General features: G+C 52.1%; 1 protein-coding gene across 2 annotated transcripts; it reads left to right on the top strand.

Moving 5' to 3' along the window:
- Nucleotides 1-9,248, top strand: MCM5 (minichromosome maintenance complex component 5). Of its 2 annotated transcripts, XM_010711766.2 has the most exons (17): nt 1-77; nt 157-339; nt 1,315-1,441; nt 1,517-1,645; nt 1,765-1,937; nt 3,448-3,603; nt 3,810-3,976; nt 4,602-4,773; nt 4,900-5,011; nt 5,741-5,884; nt 5,989-6,054; nt 6,325-6,501; nt 7,178-7,290; nt 7,601-7,729; nt 7,988-8,130; nt 8,355-8,482; nt 8,923-9,248. In XM_010711766.2, the coding sequence occupies exons 2-17, from the start codon at nt 173-175 to the stop codon at nt 9,022-9,024; spliced, it is 2,205 nt and encodes a 734-aa protein (XP_010710068.1). In that variant the 5' UTR covers nt 1-77; nt 157-172; the 3' UTR covers nt 9,025-9,248. The 2 variants fall into 2 exon arrangements, with proteins under 2 accessions (XP_010710068.1, XP_010710063.1); XM_010711761.2 differs by having other exon boundaries at nt 61-339.
- Nucleotides 9,249-11,150: the final 1,902 nt, after the last annotated feature.

Raw genomic sequence — 11,150 nt, 5'->3', positions numbered from 1 at the left:
CGGGCCAATCGGAAGCGGGCTACGCTGCCGACCGCCGTCCGCCGGGCACTGGTTTTGCCGCGAAAAAGTTGGTGGTGGTGTGTGGGTCGGTTGTGGGCCTCGGCGTGGCGTAACAGGGCGGGGGCGCTCGGTTCTGAGTGTGTGTTCGCCCCGCAGGTGAGGTACAGGCATCATGTCGGGCTTCGACGAGCCCGGTGTTTATTACAGCGACAGCTTTGGCGTGGACACATCGGCGGATGAGGGACAAGTGCGGAAATCGCAACTGCAGCGACGCTTTAAGGAGTTCCTGCGGCAGTATCGCGTGGGAACGGACCGGACCGGCTTCACCTTCAAATACAGGTGCTGTGGGGTGTGTGGCGACGCAGGTCTGCTCTTCCTACAGAGCAAAGAGAGCTCCCTGCAGGGTGGGCAGGGAGCATTTATACAGACTGGAAGGAGCGATCCTTGAGAGAAGCCCCGCAGAGAAGGACCTGGGGGTATTAACGGATGAAAAGCTTAACATGAGCCAGCAGTGTGCTCTTGCAGTTCGGAAAGCAAATGGTGTCCTGGGCTCCACCAGAAGAGGGGTGGCCAGCAGAGATAGGGAGGTGATTGTCCCCCTCTACTCTGTTCTTGTGAGGCCCCATCTGGAGTACTGTGTCCTGGTCTGGAGCCTTCAGTACAAGAAAGACAGGGAGCTGTTGGAGAGGGTCCAGAGGAGGGCCACAGATGATCCGGGGACTGGAGCACCTCCCCTATGAAGACAGGCTGGAGAAAAGAAGGCTGCGGAGTGACCTCATTGCAGCCATCCAGTACCTAAAGGAAGCCTACAAACAGCAGGGGAATCAACTCTTTGAAAGGGTAGATAACAGCAGGACAAGGGGAAATGGTTTGAAGTTGAGGGAGGGAAGATTTAGGTTGGATGTCAGGGGGAAGTTCTTTACAGAGAGAGTGGTGAGGTGCTGGAACAGGATGCCCAGAGAGGTTGTGGATGCCCTGTCCCTGGAAGTGTTCAAGGCCAGGTTGGATGGGGTCCCGGGCAGCCTGGTCTAGTATTGAATTGGAGATTGGTGGCCCTGCATGTGTCAGGGGGGTTGGAGATTCATGATCGTTGAGGTCCCCTCCAACCCTAGCCACTCTGTGATTCAGTGGACAGCGCCATATTGGAACTACTGTCCCAGGGCTGATGGCACATCTCACTGTGTTTCGGGTGGAAAGTTTGCCCGTGTCCCCAGTCCCCCTTAGTGCTGCTTTCCTCATAAGCTTTACTCTGAGGCTTCCTCATGGAGCCCTGCAGGTAGCCCTGACCCTAATCGTGTGCCTGCTGCCTTGCAGGGATGAGCTCAAGCGGCACTACAACCTGGGCCAGTACTGGGTGGAGGTAGAGATGGAGGACTTGGCCAGCTTTGATGAGGATCTCGCCGACTATCTGTACAAACAGCCTGCTGAGCACCTGCAGCTGGTAAGGGATGGAATGGGATGTGTGATGTGTGACGTTGTGGTGTGAGGGTGGTCCTGACTGCTGTTCTCTTTATAGCTGGAAGAAGCAGCGAAGGAGGTGGCAGATGAGGTCACTCGTCCTCGTCCTGCCGGTGAAGAAGCTCTCCAGGACATACAGGTCATGCTGAGGTCTGATGCCAACGCGGCCAACATCCGCAGCCTGAAGGTGAGCCTTTGAGACCGTAGTCTCACAAATGTAGGAAGTGTCATCACATTACCTTAGCACCGTGAGTTTCCTTTCCATCCTCCAATGTTGTTTCCCTCACCTTCCTTTTTCTCTTCCAGTCTGACCAGATGTCCCACCTCGTGAAGATCCCTGGCATTGTCATTGCGGCGACCCCTGTGAGAGCCAAAGCCACCAAAATCGCCATCCAGTGCCGCAGCTGTCGCAACACCATCAACAACATCGCAGTGCGCCCGGGCCTGGAGGGCTACGCTCTGCCCCGGAAATGTAACACGTGAGAGATGACCTGGGGCTGTGTGGGTCAGGCAGTGGGCAAAATGGGCACACAGAGTCATATGAGTTGAAAAGGACCTCTGGAGATAATCTAGTGCAACCCCCTACTGAGGCAGGATCTCTACAGTAGATTGGAGAGGGAAGGGTCCAGGTGGGTTGTGAGCATCCAGATGGGTTGTGAGTATCTCTGGAAAAGACTTCACAGCCTCTCAGGGCAGCCTGTTCCAGTGCTCTGTCACCCTCACTGTGAAGAAGTTTTTCCTCACATTTGTATAGAACTTCTTGTGTTCCAGTTTGTCCCCACTGCACCTTGTCCTGTTGCTGGACACCACTGGTAAGAGCCTGGCCCCATCCACTTGACCACTCCCTGCTATTAGGTATAAGCATTGATAAGATCCCCTCTCAGGTGTCTCTTCCCCAGGCTGAACAGTCCCAGGGCTTTCAGCCTTTCCTCATGAGAGAGATGCTCCAGGCCTTTCACTGTCTCGTTGGCCCTCTGCTGGTCTCTCTCTATAAGCTGCCTGTCTTCTTTTGAACTGGGGATCCCCAATTGCTCCATATTTCTGCTTTTAGCTCCTCTTCCAGCTTTCTTACCAAGTTCTTATCTTGTTCAGGCAAACTTCTTGCTTCTACATCCCCCTCCCTGATGGGCTGTTTTCCATTAAATTCTATAAGGGTACTTTGCTCCTAATTTCCAAATCCTGCTTTACAGCTTTTGCTGCCTGCATGAATTGCAAGTATTAGGCTGCTGCTGTGCTGCTGTGGCATTCATATGGGCTGATCCTGATGGATTGTGTCTTTGAACTCAAGCCTGCCAGTATTTATTTTCTCTGCCTTATCTCTAAGGCAGCCTGAGAGGCCTGTGGGATCAGCCTGGCTCCTGAGCCTTGGCTGCACAAGTGGGTCAGCACAGCTGCTATGCAGCCTCTCTCCCTCTTTCCAGTGGGACTTTTCCTCCCTTGTGTTCTCTCTTCCCTAATAGCCCCATGGCTGCCTCCATGAAGTCAGGCACTGATGGTGCTCTGCAGAGAAGCCAGCAGGATGCAGAGCTGCTCACCATCTCCCAGAGCTTATAGTAGAGCAGTGCAGATAGGCAGAGCTGGCGTCTCCAGAGACTCTGAGGTTGATGGCAGCCTTGTCACACTGCTAATTGCTTTCTCACCAGAAATCACTTAGTGTTTGCCTCATGCGTGAGGTTATAAAGAAATATGTCCTGTCAAGGCATGGAGTCTATACTGTTATCTTCTGTGTCATTAATGAGTTACCTTCGTGCTTGCTTTTAGCAAGCAGGGTACAGGGAGGTGCTTCTGAGAGTATTCAGGGGGAGCATCACTGTGCTTTGGGTTTGTGCTGATGTTCTGACATGTTGGAGGCAAGAGGTGGTTTGGAGAACCTTTGGGCTGTTGACAGTGCCTTTCTGACCTGGGAGGGGTGGGCTCTGGGTGCTGTGACCACTGTCCACACCCCTACTGCTGCCCCTGGCTGACTTCTCCCTACTGATCTCTACACAGAGAACAGGCTGGCCGCCCCAGGTGCCCGCTGGATCCCTATTTCATCATGCCAGACAAATGCAAGTGTGTCGACTTTCAGATCCTGAAGCTGCAGGAGTCCCCTGACGCTGTGCCACATGGGGAGATGCCCCGGCACCTACAGCTGTACTGTGACAGGTGATAGCTGGGTTCTGGGTGGGCTGTGGCCTTGCTGCCACATCTCAGGGTGATCCTGCAGCATTGCTTCTTCCCCTGACTGAGTGTTATTACTGTAGTATCATTAAGGTTGGAAAACACCACTAAGATCATCTTGTCCAACCATGTTGGTGGTGCTGTCATTTTCCCCACCACTATCCTTTGCTTTCCCCTTTTAATCTTCTTAGGTACTTGTGTGACAGAGTTGTCCCAGGGAACAGAGTCACCATCATGGGCATCTACTCCATCAAGAAGTCTGCCCAAAGCAAGAACAAAAGCCGGGACAACGTGGGCGTGGGCATCCGAAGTGCTTACATCCGCGTGGTGGGCATCCAGGTGGATGTAGAGGGTTCAGGTGAGGGCTGATTTTGGTGCCTGTCTGGTCTATGTGTGTAGCTGGTGTTGGGAGAGTCCTCTTTCTGAATAGGGCAGTTCCACCAGCGAGATCTGTACAGAATCCCAGTCTGTGTCCTTTTCTTCTACTTACTTAGGAAAAGGTTCAATTCTGGTCCAGGAGGTCTGTCTTCCTGGGTGCTGTAAACCCAAATGTCCTGTATGGTTTTGTCTCAGTGGTGTTAAATGATGAGGCTTCAGCTTGAGTCCTCCAGGGTATTTCAGTACTTGTATCTTATTGATCTTTGTGGGAATTCATTAAACCATCCCTGAGGATCTGGGCTGAAGTCAACGGTTAAAACTGAGCTATGTATTTGAAGTGTGGTTCTGACTGTGATTTCTTTCCTGTTTCTCCCAGCTGCTTTGCCCAAGATCCTTGCTTTGCTTTCTTCCAGTCCCTTTCCCTCACACAGGCTGTAACAAAGTGTCTGCCATGCTGGGTTAGTAAATGCCTGCCCTTTCCACCCTTCAGACCTGGTGGCATGAGATGCAAGAAGGGCTTTTAGTGGTAGACGGTGTGAGAGAGACAGTGTATTTTTCTTTGAAACACCCATTTGTTCACTGTTGCTTCATTCTTCCCTATGCAGGACACAGTTTTGCTGGTGCAGTGACCCCTCAGGAAGAGGAGGAACTTCGCCGCCTCACTGCCATGCCTAACATCTACGAGATGGTTGCCAAGAGCATCGCGCCTTCCATCTATGGCAGCACCGACATCAAGAAGGCTATTGCTTGCCTCTTGTTTGGAGGCTCTCGCAAGAGGTGGGGAAAAGCCAACTTGGTGGTTTATACAGTCTGCCTGCCGTTATCAGCAATGCTCTGTTACCAAGATAAAGGCTCACCATCTCTCCACCATCTCTCCCCCATCTCCCCACCCTGCTGCTCCAGGCTCCCAGATGGGCTGACCCGCAGAGGAGACATCAACTTACTGATGCTGGGTGACCCTGGGACAGCCAAATCCCAGCTGCTGAAGTTTGTAGAGAAGTGTTCGCCCATCGGGGTAGGTGCTATGAGGTGTCTTCTCATTTCTTCCTTTGGTTTCCTGCGTGCCACTGAAGACCAGGGTCTTGGCAGATTCCCACTCGTGCATCCCCAGTGAGAGCAGCTGGTGGAGGTGTGAACTGGAACTGCTGGTGCCAGCCTGTGGGAGATGAGGGAAAAGGACAGAGCATGAGGGAGGGAAGGGGAAACAGGTAATTAATGCCTTTAATGGTGCTATGAGTCAGGCTCTTTGCAGACATCCAAGGATGTGGCCAGTGCTGCTGTTTATTATTAAGACTAGATCAGCAGAGGTGCTGCCTGGTCAGGACAAATGAAGCTGACTGCACCTCAGGCACAGAGCTCCAAACTGAGCCCAGGCATGAAATTATATTTTCAGCTCTGTTTTCTCATAACCTCCATTAAAGTCAGCCTCTGACTGTGTTGTTTCCTCAGGGGGAAAACAAAGCTAATGCAGCAACGCACCAAAAAATGAATCACTCCATGTTCTGTACTTAATACCTGTATTTGTATGTCTGCAAGCCCTCCGGTGTGTCACAACTGCTTGGTTTGAGGCTTGGGACCATGCAGCAGTCTGTGTCTGTATCAGGTCCACTTTTGGCACATGAGGGGTTTTCCCCTTGGGCTTTGCCTTTCCTCCCTCTGCTCTGGCCATGGCATGGCGGTGCAGTGGGATGTTGGGTCCTGCAGTGGCTGATGTGCTGTCCCTCCTTGTCCTGTGCACCACTAGGTATACACCTCAGGGAAAGGCAGCAGCGCTGCTGGCTTGACAGCCTCAGTCATCCGTGACCCTTCCTCAAGGAGCTTCTTCATGGAGGGAGGAGCCATGGTGCTGGCGGATGGGGGAGTGGTGTGCATCGATGAATTCGACAAGGTATGTGGGGTGTGCAGAGCTTGGCACCCAGCTGAATTCTTCCAGAGGTGACTGACAGTGGCTTTCTTTTTTTTCTTCTTGTTTTTTCCACCTTGGGTGAGAAGATGCGGGAGGATGACCGTGTGGCCATCCACGAGGCCATGGAGCAGCAGACCATCTCCATTGCGAAGGTGAGAAGCCAGCCATGCTCAAGTCTCAGCAGAAGCCAGTTTTCCTCCGGAAGGATGCATGGACCCAACTCCTTGATGCTCCTCATGGTGGACGATCCCTCTCCAATGTGGGACTGTTACAGCGCAATTGAATGCTACTTAAATGGACTTAAGTAGAAGTGCTTGAGGATGAGTTCATGCATAATGCTTAGGAGTTCATACTAGGAGTTAGTAGTCTTCTAGCCCTGCTGTTGTATGGACTTGACTCCATCTATTCCTTTTTCCCCACAGGCAGGAATCACAACCACGCTGAACTCTCGCTGCTCAGTGCTCGCAGCTGCAAACTCTGTCTTTGGACGCTGGGACGAGACCAAGGGCGAGGACAATATTGATTTTATGCCCACCATTCTGTCTCGATTTGACATGATCTTCATTGTCAAGGATGAGCACAATGAAGAACGAGACATGGTGGGTTGGGGCTGTGGGCTCAGCTGGGGCTTGAGGCATGGCAGCTTGCACAGCCGTAGCATGGGGCTGAGAGCCTGGGGAAGAAGCAAAACAAGGCTCTGTGCAGACCTGATAGCAGCCTTAAATTCTCTGAAGGAGGACTATAAGAAGGAAGAGGACAGACTCTTTAGAAGGGTCTGTTGTGATGGGACAGTGGGAAATGGTTTCAAACTAAAGGAGGGAAATTTAAGTTGGATATAAGGAAGAAGGTATTTTTTACAGTCAGGGTGGTGAGGCAGTGGAACAGATTGCCTAGAAAGGCAGTGTATGCCCTATCCCTGGAGACACTCAAGGTCAGGCTGGAGGGGCTCTGAGTACCCTGCTCTAGCTGTGGGTGTCTGTTCATTGCAGCGGAATTGGACTAGGAGGCCTTTAAGGGTTAGTTCCAGCTCAAGAGGTTCTATGGTTCTAAGACCTCTTCCTTGCTACATTGAAGCAAGGCAAGCTTCTCCTGGTCTCATAGTTCTGCTTGTCACCATAGAGCCAGGCAGGACCAGTGGGGATAGGGCTGGGGAATGCCTTCTACAGTATCAACAGAGCTGTGCTCCCTGAACTGCTGAGCTGCTGCCCTGTTTTTGGGGAGGATTGGATGACTTGGGGAGGTTTCCTGTGGTCTGACTGCTCCCTGCTCTCCTAGACACTGGCCAAGCACGTGATGTCCTTGCATGTGAGCGCCCTGACGCAGACACAGGCTGTGGAAGGTGAAATCGAGCTGAACAAGCTGAAGAAGCTCATCTCCTTCTGCCGGACGTGAGTGAGAGGGATGATTTTAGGCTGTGCCCACGTCACGTGGTGCTGTTGGGGTTGCATTGTGCAGTGAGGCAGATGTGTGGCCTAGGTCTGGGCCTGGTGCATCTGCACCTGGAACCGGGGGCATGGAGTGGGTTGTGAGGCAGCACTGGCACCTTTGAGTGAAAGGTGTCTCTGAAGACCGAATTCTTGGGTTGATAGGGGTTAGGTTTAGAAGGGCTTTCCCTTAGAAGGGATGCGAGTGAGAACAGCTCGGAGCACACGAGGGACATCCTACCCAGTCTGCCATCTCTCCTGTCCCCTCTTGCAGGAAGTGCGGTCCTCGGCTGTCCGTAGCAGCAGCAGAGAAGCTGAAGAATCGCTACATCCTGATGAGGAGCGGTAGTCGGCAGCACGAGCAGGAGAGTGACCGCCGCTCCAGCATCCCCATCACTGTCAGGTGAGCACCATGGGGCCTGCTCCTATGTGGGGAGGGAGAGCGTTGCTGTCCTGTACCCACCAAAACTCTCAGGTTTGGGATTAACTCATAGTGTGATCTATGATAACCCAGAGGATTGGGGTCCTGGGGTTTGGGAGAGCCCACTGTGAATGGGGCAGCACTGGAGATGCTGTGAGTGGAGGGAGTGTCAGGGAAAGGAGAAAGCCCCTCCAGGCTACGGTAGAAAGTGGGGAATGAGAGCATCTTCATTACCCACAGGCAACTGGAGGCCATTGTGCGCATCGCCGAGTCCCTCAGCAAGATGAAGCTGCAGCCCTTTGCCACTGAGGCTGATGTTGAAGAGGCCTTGAGGCTCTTCCAGGTGTCCACACTCGATGCGGCCATGTCGGGCAGTCTGTCAGGTGAGGATGGACAGTGCTGTATTGGCTTACAGCTTCCCTCTGAGACGTGTGTGTGTCTGTGTGTGTGTCTGTGTGTGTGTCTGTGTGTGTGTCTGTGTGTGTGTCTGTGTGTGTGTCTGTGTGTGTGTCTGTGTGTGTGTCTGTGTGTGTGGTGGGAGGTGCGGGAAATGGCTTTTTGGCTTTGAGAGTGACATCTGGTTGCTCATGCAACCTCTCCCCTTCAGGGGCAGAAGGCTTTACGACGCAGGAGGACCAAGAGATGCTGTCACGTATTGAGAAGCAACTCAAGCGCCGCTTTGCTATTGGCTCGCAGGTGTCAGAGCACAGCATCGTGCAGGACTTCATGCGGCAGGTGGGCAAGGGCTGGGCTCTGCAACCAGGCAGCCCACGGTGCTGCTGTGGGGAATCCATTTCCTGGGAGGCAGCTGCAGAGCCCCCTTGGTCATATTTGCTTTTGAAGTTGTTCATAGGGAGCAGGGTCTGTTGTGTTTGTGGAATTGGAGGGGAGTGAGGAGAGGGTTTTTTTCCTCTATTAAAGTGCTGGGGTTGAGGTTTGGGGCTGTTCAGGTACCCTGCAATACCTGGTAATAGACTGAAGTCCAGCGTTGAATCTGGAACGTTTTGACTCACAAAACTGGCTGCACTCAGATCTGAAGTGGTGAAATGGGAAAGTAGCAGCAGCTGCTGCTGTCTTGCAGAGAGGCACAGCCTTTGGCAATGGCTGCGGTTCTTGCTGGGCTGCATTGAGCTTCTCCCTGCCTGTTCATCTTACCCTGCTCTCTCCCTCTCCAGAAATATCCTGAACACGCCATCTACAAGGTGCTGCAGCTGATGATGCGCCGTGGGGAGATCCAGCACCGCATGCAACGCAAAGTCCTCTACCGCATCAAGTAACCCTGAGTTCCTTGCCTGGGAGGGGCAGCTGCTAATGTGCTTGATGAGAGATCCATGGGGCCACTGCCAACACCTGAAAGCTTTTCCTTGGGGAGCCAACCAACCAGGGCCTCTGGAGCCAAGGTCTGAGGCAGCCAGGCTTCCCCTTGGGTGTTCTGTTGCAGTTTTTTTCTTGATACTGCAGAGGCTTCTAGTTTGTTTTAAAATAAAAGCTTGTATTGGTACATTAGGGTCCTTGTCCGTCTGGAAGGGAGAGAGGGGTTGTATCTTCATCTCTTTTGGAGGCGGTGTGGGATTGGGGGCTTTACAACCTACTGCTTTCTGCTTCAGAGCTGGAGTTGGTTCATTCATCTTTTGCATCTCAAAGGACTCTGGGAGGCAAAAACACATCACCCTGCAATGGAAAAGGCTGTGCAAAAGCCTTGATGAAGCATGGCAGAGCCCTGAGCCCTGCTGGCACCAACTGAGAAAGCACTGGTGTACAGGAAAGGAACAGTGGTAAAAAGCTGCCACCTTACATGTGTGTTAGCAGGAGAGATGTCCCACTTAGCAAAAGCTTCAATGGGGCTCTGCACATTTTCTGGTGTGCATTTGTGCTGTGTGTGGCAGCTGTCTTGCATTGCTGGATTTCCTTTGCACCCTTGCACTGTCAATCTGATTTTTTATTATTTTGTGCTTCCCAGCTATCACAGCTCTGGGCATGCAAAGCTGCTCTGCAGGCGGGAGAGGCTGCTGCTGCATGTTACAGAGCGACCTTCAGGTTGAAAAAAAAAAAAAACAAACACCCAGGAGTACACTGTACAGGCTTTGTTACTGGAATAGATGCTCAGGGCCAGCAGAGGGAACTCGAGCCTTGAGGATGCTGGGGCTGCACCCTACTGGGGCTCTACAACATCCTTGTCTGCTTCTGTGTGGGTGCTTGGAGAGGCACCTGGTGCACTGGGACAGGGCCAGAGCTGGCTGAAAAGTCAGGTATACCTTCCATGGCAGTGGTAGCCTTCATGAGGCTGGTTCTGCATTGGACAAACAGTCTTCTGCCCTCCAGGCTCTGTTTTGTTGTTTGTTTTTTTTCTGGATGGGTCTGGTGTTTTCTGAGGATGGAAAGGGAAAGGAGGTTCTGCGTGATGATGGATGTGTGCAAAACTCGTCCCAGCTGTCTCCGTGCCTCGCTGCAGGAGGCACACCAAACTTCCCAGCTGTATTTTACCACACTGCATCCAGACACAGCTCAAAGCAGGGCCACTACCACCCTGAATCAACATAATATCATGGCTGCTATCTAGCCACATGCTATAGCCCAGGTCTGGCAGGTATGCCATGCATCTCATAGCCCCTGCCGCTCCTTCCCAGTGCCTCCATCCCTGCTCTGAAGGCTCTGGCAGTCTACCTAATGCTTATTGACTGTTGACTTCTGGTATTCATGAAGCCTACAGTGATGCTTGCAGGGCTCAAAGAAAGCATTATCTCAAGGTGTGTCAATCTATGCTGGGCGATTTTTTGTTACTGTTGTTGTTTTCATGACATGATATGGAACAGAAGAAAGTTTCAGTGACAGGGATCAGAATGATTGATCTCTTCGTGCTATGAAATGTGTTGATTATGTGGTATGAGATTATGTAAGCGTACATACAGCTCAAAACGTCAGCTCAGTCACAAGAAGTGAAGCTGGGATACACACAACTCTGGCATTATCTTGGAACTTGAGATTACTGACTACAGATAGCACTGCAGAGGAGAATCTAAGGGGGGGAATAGCAGTTCTCAGTCAGGTAAAGGTGTAATTACTGGAATATCTACATTGATAAGGGATTAGTGGTATCCCTGGAGAAGAGCACCAGACCTTTCGTCAGCTGCTTGAGAAAGGGTTAGTTATACTTGGTCATCTCTGATGTTCCGGTGTGCTGAAGCGTGGGGCAAAGTCACTGGGTGTCCTTAGCTGACCAGACATACTGTTCCCCACTGCTAGGCTAGTAGAGAGCAAAACCAGTCTGACACTTGGCATCTTCCAGCAGTGCAGCACTCCCCCAGCCTACAGAGGTAACCTACTGCTGTCACAGGCCCAGGACCAGGTCTGGGAGTGCCAGGCTGAGATTCATCTGACCCCGTGCTGAGAGCTGAGCAGAGCT

This window comes from Meleagris gallopavo, chromosome 1 (genome assembly GCF_000146605.3).
Source record: "Meleagris gallopavo isolate NT-WF06-2002-E0010 breed Aviagen turkey brand Nicholas breeding stock chromosome 1, Turkey_5.1, whole genome shotgun sequence".
In the NCBI taxonomy this organism is placed as follows: domain Eukaryota; kingdom Metazoa; phylum Chordata; class Aves; order Galliformes; family Phasianidae; genus Meleagris; species Meleagris gallopavo.
This window is presented reverse-complemented; position numbering and strand designations above follow the sequence as displayed.